Source organism: Wolffia australiana, chromosome 5 (genome assembly GCF_029677425.1).
Source record: "Wolffia australiana isolate 7733 chromosome 5, ASM2967742v1".
In the NCBI taxonomy this organism is placed as follows: Eukaryota; Viridiplantae; Streptophyta; class Magnoliopsida; order Alismatales; family Araceae; genus Wolffia; species Wolffia australiana.
Genome location: NC_135839.1, coordinates 16,724,050 through 16,750,056, shown reverse-complemented (window position 1 = coordinate 16,750,056; position 26,007 = coordinate 16,724,050). Strand labels below are relative to the sequence as shown.

The 26,007-nt window shown below is 43.0% G+C and overlaps 2 protein-coding genes across 5 annotated transcripts; both read left to right on the top strand.

Moving 5' to 3' along the window:
• Positions 1-6,892: 6,892 nt before the first annotated feature.
• Positions 6,893-12,800, top strand: LOC144703540 (uncharacterized). 4 transcript variants are annotated; one of them, XM_078575725.1, is made up of 14 exons: positions 6,893-7,016; positions 7,682-7,895; positions 8,069-8,123; positions 8,492-8,615; positions 8,712-9,121; positions 9,266-9,303; positions 9,399-9,478; positions 9,646-9,713; positions 10,806-10,917; positions 11,043-11,155; positions 11,246-11,311; positions 11,417-11,507; positions 12,314-12,417; positions 12,494-12,800. In XM_078575725.1, exons 2-14 carry the CDS (start codon positions 7,867-7,869, stop codon positions 12,704-12,706), a joined length of 1,503 nt encoding a protein of 500 aa, XP_078431851.1. In that variant the 5' UTR covers positions 6,893-7,016; positions 7,682-7,866; the 3' UTR covers positions 12,707-12,800. The 4 variants fall into 4 exon arrangements, with proteins under 4 accessions (XP_078431851.1, XP_078431850.1, XP_078431854.1 ...); XM_078575724.1 differs by having other exon boundaries at positions 6,895-7,016; positions 7,633-7,895; XM_078575728.1 differs by lacking the exon at positions 6,893-7,016 and having other exon boundaries at positions 7,639-7,895; positions 7,978-8,123.
• Positions 12,801-12,893: 93 nt separating this feature from the next.
• Positions 12,894-25,584, top strand: LOC144703539 (protein phosphatase 2C and cyclic nucleotide-binding/kinase domain-containing protein). The gene is made up of 15 exons (XM_078575723.1): positions 12,894-14,783; positions 14,853-14,984; positions 15,102-15,323; positions 15,439-15,564; positions 15,656-15,718; positions 21,547-21,632; positions 22,127-22,358; positions 22,467-22,777; positions 22,867-22,948; positions 23,022-23,088; positions 23,234-23,511; positions 23,589-23,654; positions 23,741-23,868; positions 23,937-24,093; positions 25,100-25,584. Exons 1-15 carry the CDS (start codon positions 13,761-13,763, stop codon positions 25,343-25,345), a joined length of 3,219 nt encoding a protein of 1,072 aa, XP_078431849.1. The 5' UTR covers positions 12,894-13,760; the 3' UTR covers positions 25,346-25,584.
• The last annotated feature ends 423 nt before the right edge of the window (positions 25,585-26,007 follow it).

Sequence of the window (26,007 nt, the reverse complement as noted above, 5' to 3'; positions counted from 1 at the left end):
TAGGCTTTCCCCTTAAAAAGGGGCCCAATTAGGCCTCCCACAACTGCCACTCCCTCTCTCTAAAGAAGGGGGAGGGGTGGGCGTGGGAGGACATGCATGATCATTTGTGAAGAATTCCAGATGTGAAGTTCTATTTTGTAGCAGTTATTTTTATATCATGTTTGTTTTTCTAAGAGAAGAACTCATCGAAGAGGAAGTAGAAGGAATATCTCGATTGTTTCTTGGTATTGACCATCGCCAGATCGCATCAGTGTTTGCCTGCTGAAGACTCGATACAGTGTCGCTGTATTTTTTCCTGAAAGAAGAAATTTTTTTTATTGCACTTCTATGATAGGATGGGGTAATTGACAGATTGATTGAAGAAGTGAAGATTTCTTCATCCAACTTTGACATTTCATCAATTCAAGGGGAAATTCAAAATCTATTTGGTTGCATTGAATCATCCGCTTCACTATAGATCTGATCAACAATGAAGGAGTAAGATGGCGACATATTTGTGAGATTTCCTTGTTCTGTCGTCATCTTCAAATGGTATCTTCAATGATTGGGTTGTCTTTATCATGGTCAGCTGTTGCGCCAACTCAATTCCTTCTGTCTACTTCTTCTCGATCGGTCGAATCAGTTCCCATCATCAACAAATTTTCTCCGCTGATTCCCTTGATCACTGCATACAGAACAGTGGCGACAATTTCTCTGAGAATCCTAGGGGGGGTTTGTTGATGCCCACTTCCTAATTTGAGAATTTCACTTGAGACGACCTTCTCTGTTTCGACGAAAGTCTCTGATTATTGCTGTCATTTTCTCGACGACCGCACTGTTGTAATCTCCCAGACATGTGAAAGAATTGGAATGGGGCTAGAAATTGGAAGGCGTAACGTCCAATATTGTAGACATATTTTGGGTCATTTGTACCCTTTGACTACGGGATTCAGCACTCTATGCAACAGGTGCCACCTCTCCCCATTGTCAACATTTTCTTGCCCATGGTCCACGCTCCCTCTCGTTGGATTCGATCGGGTGGAGACACCTGGGATCTTGACCTCTAAAAGACTTGAAGAATTCTTCATCTACTGCACGCGGTGTCGATATTGATTCCTCATTGCTACAACTATTGGAATCACCTTGCTCGAACAACAATTCATTCGTGCTGCGTAACTGGAAGGGCGCGGCATAACTGAGAATATTTCACAGCTGGACTTACATGTTCATTGACCTTCAATCGTTCTCAAACCCACGTTGGCTGTGTTCACAACATGCAATCCGGTCAGACTCTTGTTTGAGTCATTGGATGATATATCTTCATATATTCGGGCATTTTTCTCCCTGAGTATCATCATCTATGTGTGACGTCCTTCAGGTTAAACGAGGGGTGTGAACACACCGATGTGTGATCTGAAGGCTCTTAGTGTGTTGTCGTCTAAGATTCCTCAATCCTCCCTTGCACCCTCTCATCACTCTTTTTAGGCCATTCTTCAACAGACCACTATGCCCGATTTTCTCTTCGTCAAGACGGCTAAATCCAGTAGGTGTATCTGTTCCCATTCTTCAATTTATGGTGTTCATTAGTTCTTTCAATGCCGATCTCTAAATTGCTCAGCGTCATGAGTGATTTAAGCGTGAATTTTAGGATTAGCCACCCTATCCGGAATAGGTTTTGTTTTCCTTCTTTGTTGCTATTGGATCTGATCAACTACGTTGATGACGCGGACGCTCTTGGACGGGATTGTTCCCCACTCGTCGTCTTTTGATCTGCTCTCACAGGTCATTGGGAGCTTGCTCGTGACATAACCCGTCACGTGTCGTCCAATTGAATTGCATCTTGGGTAATCTGATGATTAACGTACTTCTCGTTCTTATTTTCATAAATCAACTTAGTATTCCTCGTCATTTACATTGCATTATAGATTTTCCCCTCTGGAAGTAACACAAATTGTTAATTCCGACTGTCGTGCTACATCACTCTCTCCCCTCCACTACTCGTTGATGTGTATCCACTACTATCTTTGTCACATTTATTGGTAGTGTTTCATTTATTCACTCCTTTATTGGGTTCGGTGCCTTGGTTCGTCAATGGAAACACGTTTCCGTGGAGGTAGAAGCGTGTCGATTGATTCACAATCGGTCTTTAAACTAAAACATTGAATGTACCTTGTGGGGAACTCATTCCACCCTTGACTTTGCCGTTCTGAGATCATTCTGAGGCTGTTCACGCGTCCGGCCTATAGAAGTATCCATGCGATCACTCATCATTTGAATCTCCATGTCTTCTTCTTCGATTCTTCTTGAAAATCTAGCAGATCTCCTAACCATGAAGACACTCTTCCTTGGACGAGTGGAGAAGAGAATGAAGAAAGGATAGGGCTCTCAAATTAGGCTTGCATGGTGCTTTAAATGAGACCCCTTTCCCTTTTATAATTCGCTTAAGGTTTTTCTCAAAAACCCTACAAAGTAAAATATATCCATCAATGCCCTTATTGTTGGGTTTTGTGCCTTGGTTTGTCCAGGGAAAACACGTTTCCATGGATGCATAAGCGTGTCGATCGATTCACAATCGATCTTTAAAATGAAACATTGAATGTAATTGTTTGGGGAACTTATTCCACCCTTCACATGCTCACTTTGAGATCATTCTGAAGCCGTTCACGCGTCCGGCCTCTAGAAGTATTCACGCGATCACTCGGCGCTTGGATCTCCACATCTTCCTCTTCAACTCTTCTTGGAGACTCTCTCCTTGGTTGATGTAGCAAATGAAGAGAGGGAGAGGCTCTCAAATCAGGCTTGCATGGGTGCTTAAAATGAGACCCCTTATCCTCTTTATATTTTACTTAAGGTTTTTCTCAAAAACCCTACCAAGTAAAATATATCCACTAATGCCTTTATGACCTTGTGCTTGTGACCCTCTTGGCCTATGTATCATTCTAGCTAATAACTTTAGCGGCCCAATAAAAATTATTAGCCAACACTATTAATTAACGGGTTAATAGCACGAAATATCCCAAACTTTTTCAAAAATCTGAGATATAACCTAAAATTTTTCTTTGGCACGGTATACCCCAAACTCTCTAAGTCGACGCTGACATATCCCGGTGATGACGTGGAATCCATCGTGGCTGCCAGGTGGATTTCTGGCCAGATTTTGACCTGGCGGAATCCACCTAGCAGCCACGATGGATTCCACATCATAACAAGGATTCCACCTGCCAGGTGTTTTCCAATAAGAGAGAGAGGCATTCTAGAGAGAGAGAGAAGGAGAGAGAGAGAGGCATTCTAGAGAGAAAGAGAGGCATTCTAGAGAGAGAGGCGTTCTAGGGAGAGAGAAGAGAAGAAGGGAACGAGCAGGGAAATGAGAGAAAACTCACAGAATCGGACATAAAAGCGCGGTTGGGGTCGTCGACGATGGGCGAGAGCATGCCTTCGTAGTCAAGGAACAAGGCCACTATTTTCCACTTGGCACACTCTCCCCCATCGTCGACGACCCCGACCGCGCTTTCATGTCTGATTTTGTGAGTTTTCTCTCATTTCCCTGCTCGTTCCCTTTTTCTTTTCTCTCTCTCTAGAACGCCTCTCTCCCTTTCTTTCTCTCTAGAATGCCTCTCTTTATCTCTCTAGAATGCCTCTCTTTCTTTCTCTAGAATGCCTCTCTCCCTTTCTCTCTCTCTCTCTAGAATGTGTCTCTCTCTCTCTAAAATACCTCTCTTTCTCCCTCTAGAATGCCTCTCTCTCTCTCCTTCTCTCTCTCTCTCTAGAATGCCTCTCTCTCTCTCTCTTATCGAAAAACACTTGGCAAGTGGAATCCCCGTTATGATGTGGAATCCATCGTGGCTGCTAGGTGGATTCCGCCATGTCAAAATCTGGTCAGAAATCCACCTGGCAGCCAGGATAGATTCCACGCCATCATCGGGATATGTTGACGTCAACTTAGAGAGTTTGGGATATACCGTGCCAAAAAAAAGTTTAGGTTATATCTCAGATTTTTGAAAATTTTTTGAATATTTCGTGCTATTAACCCATTAATTAGCTATATCAACATATAGATTAATAAAATAACGTTCGATTTAACCCAATCGATAGGTTAGGCTTCCAGCCCGTGGGGTGCCAAGCTACACCTCGTGCTCTAGAAGATACCGAATAGTGTTTGAGCTCTCTCATGGAACCTTTATTGTCATTGGTTACCGTATACGTATAATCCGTCATCCGTGCGAGACTATTGAACCACTTAGGGTATGGTTTATTGTCAAACCTTAATCCATCATTCAATTAGTACTGATGTATAATGTAGATCATTGGAGAATGCCTTCTCTGTTATTCTCACTACCCCTGCCAGGGATTTTCTGCATCATCTTCTGTGACTCAATATCCTCTTATACCAAGGACGAATGATCCCGTCTTGATCACTCAATCATCTCCCTAAGTTTCTTACTACATGATAGTCTCAATTTTAGGGTTTTTAATTTCGTCGTTGGTAATTGAGATTATTCAATAAAAATATATTTTGCCTTACTTTAGAATACTTAGTGATGAGTACGGATTGTCTCCACAAGGAACGATGATTAAGGAATTAATTTCTTATGCTAGTGATGATCAACGAGAAGATAGATGAGGACAAGATTCGAAGGTATGAGATAATGATATTGATAAAAAATATATAAGTTACGTGTTAATTTAACTTAAAGAAAAGAGTATGTGAATGTGATGGACACGATGATGGAGGATGGTATGAATGAAGATAGTGGTTGGATGTGGAGTGGTACGATGACGAGGATAGAGAGGTGAGATAAGATAATACAAATGAGTAAAATGTGAGTGAAGATACGATTAAACCCTAATTGTGTGAACTATGGGGTCGGGAAAGAGACAACGTAAGACGAAGACACTTACCTTAGATCCTTACGTTCCGTCATCGACGGATGATTCGTGGATCGTGAAAGATTGGTGTTTAAGTATACAATTTTTCCTAGGGATCTAGTAGGTATGTGGAAAGATAATATTGTCATTTTTAATGAAAATCATAATTAATAAATTTAAAATAACAATTACTTATGGTTGATAACATGTAAGTTACCAAAACGTGACATGGATTATACATAAATGTATTCATTCAAGCAATTAGATTTGCATGTCATCATATTTTAAATTGGTTAAAATAGCCGTTAGTGTGATTTTATTCTCTTTCCAAAATTTATGGAATTTTAATAAATTTCCTAACCTTAGATTCATAATGAAATTAATTTTACAAGTTAGAGAATATTTATATTATATTAGAAAAGTCTGTTAGTATTTTTTGGATATTTCTATATTTTTGTAGAATTTTCGGACAAGAAGATCCACTAAGAAAGTAATTTGATCATCTGAAATACTGTATTTAGATTTATTAAATCCTTTATTTCTTTTCTTTTACCAAGTAAATGTCATTCTATGGGTCCTTCTTCCAAAGACTGAGATAATGAACAAAATCTCTGTATCCAATGATTGGTTCATCATTTTCAAGGTCAGAATGACAAATCACGGTCAAATCATCACTTTTAACAGACTCGTAGGAAAACATGGGTGAGAAATATCGAATTACGCTGATTTACATTCAATAGGAACCATGCATTAATCAACATGCCTCCATATAAAATGGTACTCTTTTTGCGCAATACATGCACATGGATAAATGATGACAAGGCTAAACAAAAAAAAAGAATCATGTTTGAGATTTAATTGCCCTCCAATCTTTGTTGTAAGTAGGGACTAGTAGCACACTCCCAATTGATGACAAAGTTTAATCATTTTTTTATATTTAACACTTATAAATTTATTTTAAAATTTAGGGACACACGTAAGTACGGAATCAGACTGATGTGACCAAGCAATCATTGGATTTTTTGGGCCAGTTGTGGGGAGTTTTTGGGGGTGAATTATGGGCATGGAAAACTCTAATATGCTTGTAGAGAAGCAAAGGCGAGATAGTGAGAGAGAGAAGATTGACCTGATGGGTAGGATTCATCGATATTCAAACCTTGATAACTCAGGATCCATCTGTCGGATCAACTTGAAATTTTCAAGGCAGTCTAGTCTTTCATCCTCTTTCCATCCATATATCTGGATTCTTAAATATATGGATGTGAGGAGAGAAAAAATATTTTTAACTTGCCCCAACCATAGTTGGCCAAGAAGAACATTGCAGGTCTTTAAGTCAAATTTTCTTCCATTTCTTGGATCATTTCTGTGAGTTTCTTTCTCTTTTATTGATTATTTTCTTTTTTATTGAAAAAATGCTGACCATGGGTGGAATACTCATGCTCTAGGAGAGAGTATTTAGGGAGATTATCATCACATTCAATATTGCATATAACATTAAAAACATTTACTTAGATAGCTTGGTATGACCATACTTACATGTTTATTCGCGTTAAATTGATTATATATGTGTGTTATAAAGCCTAAAATGTTTAAGCTTATTTTTTGAATAATATTTTAAGTTTTATGAATTTTATAAGTATTTTTATTGATTTCTGTGACATAAAATTCTGAAATTACAAATTTCTTGACTCCAAATATAATTTTTCCTGAATTTTTTGGCACTATATTTGAACAGATATCATTTTTTAAATTTGAAAATATATTTCTAACATTTGTATGACTTAATATCTATTTTTGGAATTATTTAATGGCTCTTTGACTTTTCTGAAATCATACTAGAGAGAAAATTGGAGGATAGAGAAAATCAGAGGGTTGAGAATGTTCCAAATTCAAATTGCAATATCTGGCGATCCAGACGGAGTCTGGGGCTGAAAGATTGAACAGAACTTCCTTTCTCACCCCTCTTTCCATCCATATGGTTGGGTTTATAAATAAAACTATCTTTCAACTTACTTCCACCTAGAGAGGCCGATTAAAAGAGAATGAGGGTTTTGAATGCCCATCAAAGTTTTGTTGGTGTCTTGAGTGCTAGGGGAAGATCAACCAAGAAGTAAAGAGGCGGATCTGCATCAAGAAAACATCTTGATCCTGGCAGAACGTAGGGGTATAAGGTTAGTCTCTTGGGTTTCATTGATTTCTCTCCTTCACATCCTTATAGTTAGATCTACATCCTATTCTCCATATCACTACCACCTATTCATTCTTCCATCATATACGTCAGTTAGTTCATTATCGTTTCTTCTCCCACAATTTTATCTCACCATCATCCATCCAGATCCACTCACATCCATTCACCCAACTCGTCATATTCATCTTCTACATCCATCATCACTTCACGTCTTCATCTATCTCACCCTCTTATTTCATTAGATCTATCCATGTCCTACCTACTCATCTTATTATTCATATCATCCTTAGTAAATAATTATTATCACCTCTCTCACCACCTCATATTCCATTTGATCACATCACAATCCCCTATTTTGTATTTGGTCAACATAATATTCAAAGGGGGATACAACTATCTTTGGATCGTCATAACAAAATTTCACAATTCATTACGATTAAATTTATTTTTATGACTCAAACCATAATGATTCCTGTTCATAAGATATTAATGTTTAGACAATATACAAAGTCAAGCTCTTTAACACTTATTAAGATTGTAAGTATATGAGTTGATTATTTGATCAGTCTAATATCCAAATATGAATATCTCATTAACAGGACAAGAATTAAATGAAGAATGTCCATGCCTTTTTGTGTTTGGATTCAGTGTGATGCCTCCAACCATCTACATAATTGTGAATCTGGGATGCATGCCTTCTATTGTTTGGGGAATATCTACCTGCCGAAAAATTGAAAGTTAATGAAGAATGAAAGTTCAGATTGCACGTCCTTCAAGAATTTCTTAAACTCATCCTAATCAGATGGCAGGAGCTTAGAATTTCGCCTTCTCTGATGATCTCTTGTCGATCGTCTTTCTCTGGGTAACGCTTGCTCCCCCAGTCGATTCCTCCTCTCTGATCTTTATAGTGAATTTGTCTTTTTGTTTCCCATTTGCCCGTCAAGACGCGTTGTCTTCTGATTCTGTGGATTCCAAGTTCTTCAATCTCGGGCTATTTGGGAGTTTCGATCTCATCAAGTGGGCGTCTTCTCTCAGGGTTCATCTCAACTGGAGCGTTGCGCGCATCGCCAACGCTTTCTTTCGCCCATCAGTGAGTTTTTTTTATGCTTCAGTCGATCTCTAAACTGATAATTTACTCTTGTTCGCTTGAAAATTCAGTTCTTCCGTTCTTCCGTCCATCACCCATAACAAGTAATTATGCAGAGTGCGCGTATGTGGAATAGATGAAATTGATAAAATTCTCGTGGCATTTCTGCCCTAATTTTCAATCGGGAGAGATTATATGTTCCTGATTCAGCGTTGACCTGGATTTCTTTCCTCTTACGCCTTTATTTCTTCCTATACTTTGGGGTGTAATACAATTTTTTTTGAAAAAGATTATTTTGTGCAGAATTTTCACAGACAAGATGTAGTATTTTTTCATATACCTCTTGACATTATTTCATTAATTTGCGCTAGGTTAATGCCCATCAGCAGGCGTTTGGGTTTTTCAGAAAGATGGAAGGCAATGGTCCCAGAGTGATAGATCAACAAGGGAAGAACAAACCGGTGCTCAGTTCCTTCCACTTTAATCCAAAAGAAGGTTCTACAAATTCCTCCCAATTTAGAACTTATCAATTCCTGCATTTTATATCCTATTGGAGTTCATTTACCAGTGCATTATGTAACCTCATCTTAGGAGTCTCGACGAGCGAATTGATAAGTGGTTGCCAACAATCTTCTAAAATAATTAAGGGAGACATGAGGAAAGCCGCTCTGCGATACCGAGCAATCTCCTCGTGTGATCATTCATATTTTAATTCAGACGGAGGAGATCCAATTGAGGGCCAAGAAAAATCAGGAAATTCTTCCGGATCATCAATTCGTTTGTTTCATCATGCGGCCCGTGAAGTTCAGAGTGAAATGTTGGATACAAAAGTCCCCATCTCTCCATCCAAATCTGTTGAGGAAGTTATCAGATATGAGAGCAGCTCTGTGGCTGTCAAGAGCACCAGCACAGCGCAACCCGAAGAAGGAAGTGGCGCTCTTGGTTCGATCGTCGACTTCTCCGTGAGGGGTGAAGTTGAACGGCACGCGGTCTCTATAGAGGTTTGCTGGATGACCCTTATTTCTACATAATTTGCAATCCTTCTTTCCTTCTGCAAGTATCCAAGGCTATTAACATGGATCTGTAAAATAATATTTTCATCATGCTAGAATTAGTGCCATAAACTGCTGTCCACTTCCCTGCAGGTGGATGGCTCTTTGCTTCGGTTCGTCAAAGGAAAAGGGTGCTCAAATTTCTATTGAAATCCACTGTTGTACTTATTCTTTTGTGAAGCAACGAAGCTTGATTCTCTCCTCTAATTTCATGGGTTTCTTGCAGGGGGGAAACACAGCAAGAAATTGAGCGAGAGTTTGGAGTAAACATAAAAATGCCCTCCTCTAAAGGGGAGACTTCCGTGGGTCAGTTTTCTTTACCTTTCTTTACATTGACCTGAAATGTCCGCATGACTTTGGTTTTTTCCTGCCTTCCCAATATTTTGATTAAAACATTATTAATATGCACGTTTTGATAATATTGTTGTCCGGATTATCCTGAGAAAATACATTTGGCTGTTTTTTTTTTGCAGTTATTGAGGGATCTTCTTTAGAAAATGTTAAAGAAGCCATTACCAGAATCAATGGTGCAGTGGAGGAGGTAGGAAAATGATAGGACCCCTAATTCCTTCTTAGGGGTAGTTGCGTCTTTTTTATTACCCATGTTTCCCTTTAAATAGGGTGCCCTCCCTTTAGGAGGGTAGCCATAGAGGTATCTTGTTATTGGAACCACTTGTTCCTTCTCCCTTTTATGTCCGAACCTCATCTTTTCCTCCGATCCCCGTCCCCTCTTGATCGTATCCTCTTCACCGTGTCTTCTGGCAGCTCGTCCTCAGTTGATTCCTACTATAGTGCAGGGATGCGGACGAGATGATTTTTTCGTCCCGGGACGAAAAAATCATCCGGTCCAAGGATACGGACGAATTTCGGGATGAAAATTCGTCCCGGCGACCACTGGACGGGACGGTTCTCGTCCCGTGGGACAAAAAAACCGGCTGTCCAGAGGTCTCGGGCAATGGACGGATGAATCTGGATGGAAAACCGCCAGATTCACATCCGACGGTTGAGATGTTGCCACGTGGCCTAGAAATGACAATTTGTATCAGAGTCCATGTATTTTTACGTGCGTGCAAATGGACGCCACTCAGAAATAATTGTAGATATGTCCATTTGCGTTCTATCTCCTCAGTAATTCCCTAAAAAGCTTGAAAAAATTCATATTAATGTATTAAATATATAAAATGGGTAATTTTCGTACGGGACAAATTTCAGGACGAAAAACCGTCCCGAGATTATTGGACGGGATGGTTTTTTTGTCGGTGGATGAAAAACCGTCCTGTCCTTCATCCCTGAGCTAACATCGGATGTAGGACGGGATGAAATTCGTCCCGTCCCGTCCTTCGTCCACATCCGGGGCGATCCGGAACTATAATTCCTACCCCCCGTCCGAACTTCTCCTTGTCTGCCCGGGAACCGTCTTTCATCATTGAAATTACATTGAAGACAATATGTCTTGAGAGGAATGTATCAGCAAAAAAGTGCAACTTTTCGCCATGATTTATTGCAGTATCTTCCTTTTTTTTGAAGAATCTTCCTTTATTTTACTGAAGCTTTGGGTATACCTCTATTCATTTCATTGATTATTGGGTTGAATTTGTACTCATCAGTCGTGTCTCTGTACTTTGTTTTACAGGGAATTAGAAGCCCACTCCTTGATTACTCCCACTTTGTTTCCCTTCCGCTGGCCATTTACCCAGAATTGGTAGAGAAGCTAAGCGACTTCCAAAATGCTTCTGTGCTGCCAGGTGATGTCCCTCTGCTTTTCGGGCACTTGACTGAAGATCACCGATTAATGTCAAAATTTCAATAATTTGTTGATCATCTTCAATGAATACGGATTTGCATTCTTGGTTCCTTTCTTGGAATGCAGAGTTGGGAATCGACAAATCAATCTTCATAAAACCAAAAACATTTCACTTAACTGTCCTCATGTTGAAACTATGGAACACAGAGCGAGTCGCTGCGGCGGCTGAGGTGCTGCAGGTGAATGCTTCCCTCTCATGCAGATTTATCACCAGTTCATCCTCAGAATTGTTCAATTGAACTCTTATCAGTTTTAATCCGTATTCGCAGCGAGTTTCCCCAAAAGTGCTGCAGGCTTTGGACAATCGCCCCATCTCCATCCGACTTAAAGGCTTGGTAATCCTCGTCTTCTGTTTCCGATGTATGTTCTTCGTCATGGATCGATGTAATCAGAAAATTTACTTCGTAACGTTCGTCTTCTTCATCTGAATTGTGTTGCAGGAGTGCATGAAGGGTTCGCCGGTGAGGGCTCGGGTGCTCTATGCTCCGGTGGAGGAAGTCGGCGGCGAGGGACGTTTGATGCGCGCCTGCGGTAATCGTCAGAGTTAGTTCTAGTAAACGAATTGCAATCATGATCATGATCGCAGTGGCTCAGTTCTTCATCAGATAAAAAAAAATTATCCTGCTGGAGTTATTGGGTCAATCCGATCTCTACTGTCATCCAGCTAGGGAACTGAGATCATGATCATGATCGGATAGGTAACGTTCGTCTTCTTCATTGGATCAAACAAATTGATCTGATAGAGTAACTGATTGATCAAACGGACTAGATTTTGATCGCACTCGTGGGCCAATCCTATCTCTACAGTCATCCAGTTAGGAAACTGCGATCATGATCATGATCATGATCGGTAAAGTTCATCTTCTTCGCCGGATCAAAATATTAGATCCCATGGAGTAACTGATCGATCAAATGGATTATATTTTGCTTGTACTCGTGGGCCAATCCGATCTCTGCAGTCGTCCAGACAGGGAACTACGATCATGATCACGATCATGATCGGTAAAGTTCATCTTCTACGTCGGATCAAAAAATTAGATCCGATCGAGTAACTGATCGATCAAACGGACTAGATCTTGAGCGTGCTCGTTGGCCGATCCGATCGCTACAGTCATTTGATCATGCATCGTGGATCAGATCGATGTGGTCGATCCGCGGCAGATGAATGCCAGCTGTTCGTCCAACGGAGAGCTGCCACATTTTTGCAAATTGGCCGCGGTAGAATCCATCGATCCCGATCGGCTGACGATAGTGGACCAATCAACAAGGGATCGGCCAAAGCGAAAGCCGTCTTGGATCGCCGATGCAATCAATCAGTCAATTCATTAAATTTGCAGTCAATCAAATTCCTGAACCGATCGGCCTCATCACAGAGGCAATCATCGAGGCGTACGCGGAGGCAGGGCTCGTTCTGGAGAAGGAAGCTCGCCAAACGCTCAAGGTGCGCAGAAATCATCAATTCCTCCGGTTTTTTCTTATCCACGCGCTCAAACCCCTCGAATCCGTCCCGATCTCAGCTGCACGCGACTCTGATGAACGCGAGGCACCGGCGAAGGAGCAAGACGAGCAGGAAGCGAGATTCTTCCTTCGACGCGCGCGCCATTCTCGGCCAGTTCGGCAACGAGGACTGGGGCGAGTACCTCCTCCGCGAGGCGCACCTCTCGCAGAGGTTCGTCTTCGCCGAGAGCGGCTACTACCATTGCTGCGGCTCCCTCTCCTTTCCCGCCTGATCCCGCCAAAACAAATTCAAATCTCGTATTTATAGCTGTATTTCGGCGTATTTATCCGATTAAAACTTTTGGTATTATTTAGTTTATTATGGTATGTTGACGATAAGCAGGGGGAATACCGTAGAAGTCCGCTTCTCGTCCAAGCCGTTGTTTTTCTATCTTTGTGGAGGGGGTGGGGGCCAGCGAGATGAGGCCGAGGGATCGTGTAACCCCCTCGCCAGCGAAATTCAACTCTTCTCGTCGAATTGAGCTGTCTGATCTCAGGTTTTTCTTTATTTTTTTGTGATTGGACGTGCTGATCCGGAGAAGAGTGGTCGCAGCTCGCTTTTAGCTGTTTTTCGATCGCTTTTGGACCAGCTCGGCGAAGATTCCGCGTCTGCGCGGCGGTTTTCTCGTCGAATTATCTGCGGTGGGACTTGAGGGGAAGAATTGAGCTATCGGATCTCAGGTTTTGTTGCTCTTGTTGTGATTTGGCGCGTTGATCCCGTGAAGAGTGTTCGCAGTTCGCTTTTGGCTGTTTTTCTATCGGGTTTGGAGCTGCTGGGCGAAGATTCCGCGTCTCGTCGGCGTTTTCCTCCCCGGATGATCTGCGGAGGGAGTTGAAGGGAAGAATTGAGCTATCGGATCTCAGGTTCTGTTGCTCTCGTTGCGATTGAGCACGCTGATCTTGATAGCAGTATTCACAGTTCTCTTTTGGCGGTCTCTGATCGGTGTTGGAGCAGCTTCGCGAAGATTCCGCGTCTGATGAATCGGTTAGAGGCGGTTTGTTCTCCTCGATTCCTGTGTCTGATGAATCGGTAAGAATAACATTGACGATTTTTTGGGTAAATAGGGAATTGGAAGGCGGCATGCTTGAAATTCTTCCGAGATTGGAGGAGATTTGGTGAACTCATGCAGGGGCTTTCTGAAGTTGAAGTCGATGTAAGTCTCTGAAATTGAGGTTTGCGTAGCTCATCCGGAGGTCACAGAAATTGGATTCGAGAGACCCCGAACGAGACTGATCTTGCACGATTCTGTCCGCTGATTAACTAAAACCTTCCGAGCAGTTGATCTGATGGGAAGTTCATGCTCAAAGTGCTGCGGAAAGCAAGCTACGGATTCGAACGAAGATCCCAAATGGAAGCAAACAGATGGGGCCTTCTCTCCGACAGCTTCTTCTTCATCTTCCGGGCGAGAAAACGCAGCGGATGATCACTTTCAAGGATCAACATTCCCGAGAGACTCCAGCATCGGAATCAATCGATTGGCGAGGGTTTCTGCTCAGTTTCTTCCTCCAGATGGTTCGCGCACGGTGAAAGTCCCAACAGGAAACTTCGATCTTCGGTACTCGTTTCTATCTCAGAGAGGGTATTATCCAGAAGCGCTGGACAAGCCAAACCAAGATAGTTTCTGCATCCACACGCCGTTTGGGACGAACCCAGACGACCATTTCTTCGGAGTTTTCGACGGGCATGGAGAATTCGGCGCTCAGTGCTCGCAATTCGCGAAGAGAAAGCTCTGCGAGAATCTTCTTCGCAACAGTCGCTTCCGAAGTGATCCTGTGGAGGCCTGCCACGCCGCTTTCCTGGCTACAAATTCTCAGTTGCACGCCGATCCCGTGGACGATGATATGAGCGGGACTACGGCGATTGTGGTGTTGCTTCGGGGAAGAACGATTTACGTGGCGAATTGCGGTGATTCGAGAGCTGTAATCGCTGAAAACAGAGGGAAAGAGACTGTGGCTGTGGATCTGTCCGTGGATCAGACTCCGTTTCGAGCTGATGAGCAGGAGAGGGTGAAGAAAGCTGGGGCTAGGGTTCTTACGCTGGATCAGATTGAGGGGCTCAAGAACCCTGATGTTCAGTGCTGGGGGACTGAAGATTGTGATGATGGGGATCCGCCCAGAGTCTGGGTTCCTAATGGGATGTATCCTGGGACTGCGTTTACTAGGAGTATAGGAGATTTTGTCGCTGAATCGATTGGTGTGGTGGCAATGCCTGAAATCATCGCCTTTGAGCTTACCCAGGATCACCCTTTCTTCGTTCTTGCAAGTGATGGTGTCTTCGAGTTTCTCTCCAGCCAAGCCGTCGTCGACATGGTGATTAAATCTTCTTTGAGTAATTCTGTTTTCTAAGATTGAGATTAATATGTGAGTGAAATATTGCAGGTTTCAAAGTTTAAGGATCCAAGGGATGCATGTGCTGCAATTGTCGCCGAGTCATACCGGCTTTGGCTGCAGTATGAAACTCGTACAGACGATATTACCATCATTGTCGTGCAAATTAATGGACTAGTTGGCGTACGGAAAAGGATTTTTTCTCCCGTTATATTTCTAATCAGCCGTTTTTTTATTTTTGATGGGTTTATATTCTCGGGCATATCAAATTAAGATCAAAATTTTTGCTTGTTTTTCTAGACGGCTTCATCCCGGACAACTCCAAACAATTTAAGAAGTCTGCACAGTTTCACCGAAGTGCCCGGTCCTGAGTCTCCTTCAGCAGTTGCGTTGACCATGGGCAACCTTCGCGCCAGACATGATTTGTCGCGTGCGCGACTGAGGGCCATTGAGAGCTCGCTTGATAGTGGTCTTGTGTGGGCTCCTCCTTCTCCATCGCAGAGGAAATCTTCGGAAGAAGAAGTATATAGTCATCATTCACAACGATCCTAGTCTCTTATCTATTGCTCTTTAATCTTTTTAACTTTATTTTACTCTATTTGTCAATTGGTCTTTTACTTAGACTTCTCATGTCTAGGTCCATATCGAAAGGGTTCTACGCGATCATTTCTTATTCAGAAAACTTACAGACTCACAGTCTCGTGTCTTGCTGGACTGCATGCATCGAGTTAAGGTTAATCAGGGGGATATAATTGTTCAGCAGGTTAGTTCCATTTTCCAAAAAACTATCTGGCCTTCACTTCGATAATTTAGGCTTTATGGACACAGAAAATTCACATGATTGGAAATTTCAGGGCGGGGAAGGGGAGTGCTTCTATATCGTTGGAAGCGGAGAATTTGAAGTATTCGCCACACAGGTGTGCTGAGACACTTGAAATGTACAATATTTTTATTTGCCTCCATTTTCAGCGATTCCCAAAGGTTAGCTTATGTAATTTGACTGTTGGCACAATTAGTATATTTACTTTCTATGGAATGTAAGAAGTCTTTTCAGTTTTATTTTCCTATCCCACTGCTTCATATTTCAGTTCTAGTATGATCCCCATTATACCTGGGAACATTTTAGTAATACCCCTTTTGGTTACTTTCTTCTCCATGAATGGCTGCATCCTTCTGATACATAACCATTTTAGGGGAGAAATGGTTCTCTCATTTTTACATCACTTTCCACCTTTTTGTGTCTCGTGCTCCTGGTCTTTGGATATGTTCATGTTTGGCATCATATCACCCTCCTTGGAGGTTAACTAAGAATCAGTTGAAGTTGTATTGTCTCCCTATCCTTCCCTCTTTTTTGCCTTTACCCCTCCTCTCCCGCCAGCTATGAGGTAAGCAGAATATCCCTAGTCTACCCCGGCTTTACTTGACTATGCCATTTAAACGAAGGCATACCTGAGAGAGTTTGATGATCAGTGGGAGAAGAAGAACCCAACGGTCTTGCCAGGGCACCGATCATGACTTGGCAGAGTGGAGATGGCATGAGGCTGCTGGTAATGGGAGAGGGGCTCAAGCGAGCGCATCATGGCGACTGTAACTGACCGAGGAAGAATTTCAAGCTGTAACTGTCACAACTGTGTGCTCGATCCTCACGACCATGTCTGATCTCTTCTGGCATCTCTATTTTAGGAATGGAATTGGGCAGTGTCACCTGAGAAGATAATTGCATTTTAACCCTCTTCATGTGGCTTGCGAGTCAACTTTTTGGAATGGTCTACCAGAGTTTGGAGCTTCATGGGATCTTGCATCCACCCTTAGCTGATAATTCCCAGATATCCAGCTTGAGGACAAGCTGGTGAAACTAGGGGGGAGTGCGTGCGATACTGTGTTGCATTTATAAAAGATGATGGCTTAGAAAAGCTGCCAAACGGACCCATTAAACTTCTTCCCCAACCAACTAAGGGGCATGTCATGTGAATATGGACAAGAATCTAGTATGAGCCTCGGTGATCTTATCGTACAGGGAGGTGGAGAGAATGAGCTGTAGACATGTTGGACGTCGTCAAGAAGAGGTGGAGAAAATTGGCCCAATGGGCGTTGCCGAGAGAAGGAATTCTGACAGAGTGGACATCATTGGAGAGGTATGTGATAAGTCTCTTTTGTGAACCTGGAATGCCAACAAGAGAAGCAACTGTGAAAGACGAGTCTGTCGGGGTGGTGGTGGAGGTCCTGTGGGACTGAAGTCTTTCTGGCTTGGGTTGCCAAATTGGGTTGTTCCGATGTGTGACTCAGGTCGTAGGGAAGCCTATACATCCAAGGTGAGAACACTGTCGATCCTTGCATGTAATCGTAACTTCAATGAACTGATAACTTTAATATTTCAATGGGTCCAACTTCAATGAACTGATAACTTTAATATTTCAATGGGTCCAAATGTAGCACATATTGGAGACAAGAAAGCGGGAGAGATGAGAGAAGTTCCTTGGGTGAAGAGTGGGGAACATGCATGGTGAGAGGTCGTGTCGACTCTTGGCTGATTGGAGGAGAGAATGAGAGGCAGGCCGGCAGGATTCCTCCTGCTGCCCTGGGAGTGAGGGAATGAAAACCCTAGAAAATAAGTGGAATTTCTCAATGTCATTCATGTTCTATCTGCCTTAAATAGGGAGATAGGATATTACATTTTTACGCAAAACCCCCTTAGAAACTAGGGAAAGACATTTTAACCATACAATCTAACAGGTTGGTGAAGGACTGCCGATGAGCGGTCGTTACTTGGCAGGGGGATGATGTCGGCCTGAAAGCATAGAGAAGTGGACTGATGACGGGGACAGTGAGAAGGGTGGATGCTCACGGGAGACACAATCCAACTTCCTGCTGAACCTCCTTAGAGGCCTGGTTTAAGTAGAGGTCAAAGTGGGCTAGCCCGTCTTGTCTGGGTCGTCTGCTGTTGGGCCTTCTATCGTATGTATGATGGCGGATCATATCAATAGCCTTCGGTCATAGTTGATGATTTGCTCTCACCTGGCTCTAGTTGCTATCTGGGAGTGCTAGGTCCAGGGTGTTCATGACTGGTGTCAGAGGGGGGCATCTGGAATGCGGTGGATGGCGTGGGAGGTTGGTTTGTGCAGCTTGGTGATGGTGGTCGTTGGTGCATAGGGTATTTTGGCCGTGTTGCGGGGCTGAAATCGCGGCATGGCCACTATAATGGGCCCCAATTGAGCCCATGGGCCATTTTGGGCTGACCATGGACTGCACAACTGTCCCAGCGAGCCTTATATAACTTTAGGCCCAAGCTTTTTGAACCGACGGGCTTTTTCACAGTGGGTTGGGCTGTGGTGGCCTAATAGGCCTGAGGACCTGTGGTGTTTAAGACTACCAGGAGGAGCCCCCGTGCGTGACATGAGCATTGGCAACATCAGCCTGGGATGGAACTGCTGTGGCTGCTGGTTGCTGGGGAATAAGAGGTCGGGACAGCTTCGAAAGGGATTCCAAAAGTAGAGGAGGATTGGACAGTGGTGGAGGTGGTACTGGAGGCAACTCTTGAGGAAGGGCGGGAGCTTGTGCAGTATGCTGGGCAAGGCTTGAAGAAATCAAAATGTTGGCGGGAGGTTGCGAAGACGATTCCATGACGTGCAGTATGCAGATAATTGTGACTTGAGGATGCGAACTCAATCTTCTAAGGGATCTATGAATAGGAAGCTTTGATACCAAATTAGTATGATCCTGTGTGATTGTGTTAAGACCCTGATCCAGACGACCCCCTGTCTTTTCGGCCCACGAAAGGGGTCCGAACAGGCCCAAACCCACTAAGGGTTATGACTCACGGAGCCCCGTGAGTCATAAGGGAAGGGGGGCCGAGGAAGAGAGTGGACAAGAAGAACCCTAGGAAGCCTTCTCCCTTCCCTACCCTCCTTCCCTCTCTCGCCACCCTAACCCCTTTCCCTTCCTCGCTTTGCCCAGGAGCTCCAGGCAGACGAATCTGCAAGGAGACGTCCCTCTCTGTCTCTCTCTCTGGCGTCTCACTCCCTCGCCACGCCCTATCCTATCCTTCCTTTCTCTCGAACATCAGTTTCTTTCCCTACTATTTCACGGAGAACACTTGTTGCAAATTTGGAATTCTATTGAATATTGTGCGAGCCCGACGAGGAGTTTATCAGGTTGCATTGTACATGGAGATGGAGAGAGTGAGATATAGACGGGCTGGAATGTTGTCAAGAAGAGGAAGGAAAGAAGTTGGCAGATTGGGTATTGCCGAGAAGGAATTTCATTGGAGTGGATGTTGTCAGAAAGGTATGACGTCTAGAATATCGCCGTGGAAGGTTCAACTTACCATCACATTTTCCCTGCCCTCCAATGAGGAGAATTGCATCATATGAGGAAGTGACAAAAATACCCATATGGGTTTCTGCATCTCTATCAGAATCATTTCGTCATGAGTTTCCGTTCCCCTCTCTGATTTTTCTCTCTTTCCTATTCTGCTCCTCCCTGATCTTCCTCTAATATGCACAACATACCCCCTTTCTCTTTTGGCTCTCCAGTCGCATCGACTCTCTGGGCAGCTTCTTCCATTCGTGCTTCTTCTGCCTCACTCTTCTTTGCCCACAAAATACTTTCTCCTGGATATTGTTCCTACCTCTATTCTCTTCTGGAATGTTGAATATTTTTACTTTGGGCTTCCCTTCTTCATTCAATCAATACATATTTTTGAGGAGTTCGGGGTATAGGCATGGTGTTTGATTCAATCAGTAACAAGGCATGCATCATGGCCCGTCTGCAGCCTTGTTAAGACTGCAGCCCGGCAGCATTCTTCATGGGCCCTTCTGCAGCCTAGACAGGGCCTGTTTTCTTGCATCCCAGGGACCCAGATGCGGCCCATTTGAAGAAATAAATAAATAAATGAAGATGCTTGCATGATAAATAAAGATGGATGCTGCCAAGATTGGAAGTATTTTTTCTCTTAAGAAGTTATGTTCAACCTAGCTGGAGTTGGAGATCTGATACTATTCCTGTGGGAGAAATATTGCATCGGTGTTGCAAAATCCCAAATGACGCGGATCGATCTCTCGCGTTCAAGAAAAGCCAAGAATAGTACTATCCCAAGATAGCACCAGAAGATTCAAGACTCAGATAGAGAGATCAACTAAAATGTGGTGTGAGGGAGAAGAGACTGAAGAAGTAACTCGGACAAGACGAATCGGCCTTGCCCCTTCCTGGTGGGGAGAGGATCTCCCGGCAATCAACCTGACTCTGATGTGAGCCCCAAGAAAAGACTCTGTCCTTTCTATGAGCTCCTCACATGTGGCCTGAGGAGCTCGGCTAGTGAACTTGATAGGATACCAAGCTCCACATGGGGGCATTCTCGTCACTTTATTATGCTTTCTCTCTCTTTATGTTAACTTTAAATAGCACAACCCTCCTTGGAGGAGGGCAGACTGGCATTTGGTTATGAAGGATTAGTGGTTTCTCTCCTCCTTTCGTCTCTCCTACGTCCACACGTCTTCTCCCTCCACGGTCCCTGTCCCCGCGACCGTCTCCTCCTCACCGCATCTCCAGGAGGCTCATCCTCGGCCGATCCCTACCTCCTCTGCTCGGCCCTCCCCTACCCTTCCCGTTTCACCTCGCAACCCCGGGAATTCCCTTCTCGTCTCAGGTTCTTCCACCTTCAGATACGGACCTCGACCAAGGTCCCTATCAGAACTCTTGTCTGTTTTTTCCTCTTCTCCAAATATGTTCATGGTAGTCCTGTATCAAAGTCCTCTTGGCATCCAGAGGTAGCTAATCTGGCCAGTCCACCTCTCATCATGTCATCTACGATCCCATAGACCTTCCTCTCTTTGTATTGTTCATAGTATTCTCTCCAATTAAGAAAATTTTCTTGATTGAGTCTTGTCATTGTGTGAGCGGTCGGGATTTCTTGATTTGCAAACATAACATATTGTACCTATTCTTTCTGTCGTACCTCCAAGATTCAAATGGAACTCATTCTTCAGCTTGTGGCTTAGTGTTGGAGATTAGGAACCTTTATGTAGTTTGTCTTAGGAGCCTTATTCTTTTCTGTATAAATGTAGGGAACCCATTTATAGAGTCAATTCTGGTTTTCTCCTCATTGCCTGTTGTGTCCATAGTCGCATCATGACAGGTGTCCAATGTCAATATGCAAGCCCTGGTTCTATGTGTGCTGTTGCTCCCAGCTCCCTTCTGTTTGTCCTTAGGTGTAAATCTTGTCACCAACAGGAAGAAATATCTATACGGAAACATTATTCTATTCAATTAGGGTTCCCTTAGTATTGGTGATCAGTTACATGAGTCAGATCTAAGTAGACCCGATAGGGATTACATGAGCTGAATCTTCCTTAGTCTGCATCTTATAAGGGTAGAATACAATTATGGGAAAGAAATAAAGCTGTACATGAATACAATTAACTGAGGAATAAATGCAGAGCTGACAGGAACATTTTGTTATTTTCACATTTCTTTCAACTTTCAAGTAGTGGTACTTAAAAACTTGCAAAACTTTTAACTGGCACTTTTTAATAGAACACTTTACTCTGTGATTGATATCTCAATGGAAATTCCCTCCAAATCTCAAACGTGATTGTAATTTAATGGGTTTGATGGTCAGTAACAGTTGTAAGAACAAGAGTAGTATGTACTAAATTTTCAACTCAATTTTCACCCATGAGAAGCATAACTTCTTTGCTTCTTTATAGCTTCACAGCTTCTAATTGGTCTTGGATTTCTTGAATTTCAGGTGGAGGATGGTGGACAAGAAGTTATTAAAGTCCTTCATAAGTACACTGCTAAAAAGCTGTCGTCCTTTGGGGAGTTGGCGTTAATGTAAGTTTGTTTATAGGGAATATTCTGTCTGTTATCCACTCAAATGAGTATGATTGGCCTTTAAATATGAAAACTCATTTAATACTTGGTTTGCAATAAAATCTCCTCAAAGAGAAGTAAAAATGAAACGAAAACCTCAAGAGTACAGACAAACATGTTGAACCTCTATTTTTCTCCTGACATTATGACACTGAGGACCGGCTGTTGGCATAAATTTATCACATTGATTAGGAGATAAAGCTTTTCAAACTACTAATTATGAAGAAATTTGTCCATCTGCTGTTGATCTTAATTTTATCAAATGTGCTGTAAATTTAGTAGCTCTGCCTCCTCTCTAATCTATGACTTGGTGTGACTCTGTTATTCTTGTTCAAATTCATGTGAGTAAGAGATGAATACTGATCTCCGGAACATTGACTACCTTAAATTTAAAATTCTAGATGATTCGAAATCCTCCCTCTTGTTAGGTTTTCATTTTTGTCACTTTTGAACAGGTACAACAAGCCACTCCAGGCGTCTGTTCGTGCAGTGACTAGTGGGACTCTCTGGTCTTTAAAGAGAGAAGATTTTAGGGGAATCCTGATGTCCAAGTTTTCCAACTTACCCTTGCTGAAGATTCTTCGATCTATAGAACTGTTTTCAAAGTTGACTATACTGCAACTGAAGAACATTTCAGATGTGGTGGAACAAACGTCTTTCTCAGATGGCCAACAGATAGTTGAAAGGGTAAAAGAAATGTGATTAACATCACCATTTGTTTACATATTTTCTTTTTGAAGCAGTATAAATATTGAGATTCAGATTCTAAATTTGCTCCACGTTATTCTCTTCTAGGATCAGTATCTGCCTGGGATGTACATTGTTCTGAAAGGTCAGGTGAAAATGACATACGATGATGCATTTTTGCAAAGCCCGAATCTTTTCGGTCTTCCTCACGAGAGCCAGAAGGATAACGGTCAAAGACGCAGCATTCATGAGCTTTTGCTTACAGAAGGCAGCCACTTTGGTGACTGGACACTTCTTGGTGAGAAGATTGAGTCGTTGACTGCCGTTGCAGTTGGTCAAGTTGTCTGTGGGATCATTAGTAAGGAGAAGTTTGAGTCAGCCATTGGACCCTTGCCAAATCCCCCTTCAGATGATCAAAAGTAAAAATTCATTACGCCTTGATTTGTTACTAGTATCCTTTTCCCTAGCTCATAAACTCTGTTGGTGTTTGATCTACTACATGGGCAAGGTCAAAAAAATCTCTTGTTCGCTCTGAAGATTCTGCCAGAGCTAACGACTCTAGATTGTCTGAACTTAGATTTTCTGACCTGGTATGTTTTTTTTATATTTCCTTATTTACAAAGTCGTTTTTTTTTCCTCTGAGAAAATATAGCTTTTACCCAGGAATGGAGAAAGTTGATTCATGCAACTGATTGCAGCGATCTGGGTCTTATCGTTTTGAATGATTCAGGTGAGTTTGACCAAATCTTTGAACTCATCTTAAAAATAATCTTCACAGTTTCCCAAAACAGGAAAAAACATAAACTACATTCGTGTTATGTGCATCTTTCCATGACTTTTTTTAAAGTTTCATTTTCAAATTGGTTGACTTTCAGAAGAGCTTCTGACGTTGAAAAGATTCTCGAAGAAGAGGGTCAAGCAGCTCGGTAGAGAAAAACAGGTGATCAAGGAAAGGGATTTCTTGAAGAGCCTGAGCCATTTGACTTATGTGCCAAAAGTTCTTTGCACGCTCGCTGACAATTCCTATCTCGGAATACTGCTTAAATCCTGTCTATCTTGCTCGCTATTATCAATACTCCACAAGCCCTTGGATGAGAACTCAGCACGATTTTGTGCTGCCTCGGTCGTCGTTGCATTGGAGGAGCTTCATAAGGTCAGCCCCTTACTCTTTCTTTTTCCCTTTACGATAAACCACGACTCACGTTAACTCACGTACTGTTCAAATTGTAGAATTCTATCATTTATCGAGGAATCTCGCCTGAGATTCTGATGTTCAACCGTAAGGGGCATCTGCAGGTCCGAATCTGAAGCTTTCTCTCTAGTCTTTAACATTTCCTTTGTTTTTTTATTTAGGTGGTCTAATGAGTTCTTGAAATCTGCAGTTGGTGGACTTTCGGTTTGCGAAGAAGTTAGATGGAAAGAGTGAGAGGACATACACCATTTGTGGAATTGCTGATTCCTTATCTCCAGAAATTCTACAAGGAAGAGGGCACGGCCTTGCTGCAGACTGGTGGGTCTGCAGAAAATCCAACTTCTGCGAGAGTTGACACGATTAGAAGTTAATGTTTGAAAATGCAGGTGGGCTGTGGGGGTGCTCATTCACTTCATGCTTCAAGTCGAGATGCCGTTCGGTACGTGGAGGGAGGGGGAGTTGGAGACGTTCTCAAAGATTGCCAAGGGGCGTTTGAATCTTCGCGGATTATTCAACCCAGAGGCGGTCGACCTGATATCCAAGGTTCAACCTCGACCTCCTCCTTCCTGTGCCCTGTATGAATCATCCTGGTCACCCAAAGCCCTTCATCATCATTATCATCATCTCATCATCATGATCATCATCGCCATCGTCTGAAACCCATCATCATGTGCATCATCATCATCCAAAAGCTTTCATTGTCATTATCATCATCATCGTCGTGATCCGAAACCCATCATCCCCATTATCATCATCATCATCATGATCCAAAACCCATCATTGTCATTATCATCATCACCATGATCCAAAATCCATCATCGTCGGAATCATCATGATCCAAAACCCATCATCGTCATTATCATCGTCACCATGATCCAAAATCCATCATTGTCGGAATCATCATGATCCAAAACCCATCATCGTCATTGTCATCGTCACCATGATCCAAAATCCATCATCGTCGGAATCATCATGATCCAAAACCCGTCATCGTCATTATCATCATCACCATGATCCAAAATCCATCATCGTCGGAATCGTCATGATCCAAAACCCATCATCAGGAGTATCATCATGATCCAAAACCCATCATCGTCAGCATCATCATGATCCAAAACCCATCATCAAGAGTATCATCATGATCCAAAACCCATCATGATCACCATCATCATAAGCCAAAACCCATCATTGTCATCATCATCCATTACCTCTCATCGTCATTGTGATCTTCAGCGTCCTCATCATTCAAAACCCATCGTCCTCACCGTCTGTAGCTTGAGATGACGACGACGTTTCATCATCGTCTTTCATCATCTTAGCAACGTTAACATAGGGTACCTGATGACAAGAGGAAATCATCATCCTGATCATACTCGGTGACGAGAGACAATGACGACTCATCATCACCCTTGGATAAAAAGTGAGGATGAAAACTACCTCAGACACAGGCTGAATACGGAGAGAGTAGAATTCAGGGGAAAAACCTATGAAAATTATATTTCTCTTCATCATCATCATCATCGTCATCAAGGACGTCTATATCATGCAGTTGCTGGAGGTGGACGAGTCGATAAGACTGGGAGGGGGCGGCGCCGAGTCGGTGAAGAGGCATCCGTGGTTCAGAGAGATTGTATGGGAGGAATTTGAGAAGTGTACCGCGACTGTTCCCGAGGAGATCACCACCAGGATAGAATTGTTCATGGAGAGCCATTCGGAGGGCGCTCCATCATCTCTCTCTCCTCCTTCTCCAGACCATGATCAAGAAGTGGCCTCACAGTGGATTGAGGGCTGGTGATATCTCCAACTGTGGGCATGGGCAAAGCTGAAAACTTGGCAGTGTAAGTTAGGGGTTATTGGGGTGGGATGTTGAGGAGAGAGAGATGAATCACAGGAAAGGAGAAAGAGTGAAATGGAAGAGCGTTAAATTATACTAATAAGCGCGCCGGTCATGGGTCGGTTTTGTATTTCGTCACGTGTAATTGCCTTGTGTACAGCTGCGGAAAATCTTATTTTTTTTATTGGTCTTTGTGTGCATGCTTCGATTCTTTCCGAATAACTCGGGAACATTATCCTTGCGGCTTCATCATTTCGGTGTGTAAGAGAGAGACAGAGACAGAGAGATACATAGAGAGAGAGAGAGAGAACGACGGGGGAAGGGAGGAAGAGAGAGAGAGAGGGAGAGAGGGAGAGCGGAGAGAGAGAGGAAGAGAGAGAGAGGGAGAGGGGGGGGGGGGAGGGGGAGGGAGGGGGGGAGAGAGAGAAGAGAGAGGAAGAGAGAGAGAGAGAGAAAGAGGACGAGAGTGAGAGAGAGAGGAAGAGAGAGAGATAGAGAGAGAGGACGAGAGTGAGAGAGAGAGGAAGAGAGAGAGATAGAGAGAGAGGAAGAGAGAGAGGACGAGAGTGAGAGAGAGAGGAAGAGAGAGAGATAGAGAGAGAGGAAGAGAGAGAGATAGAGAG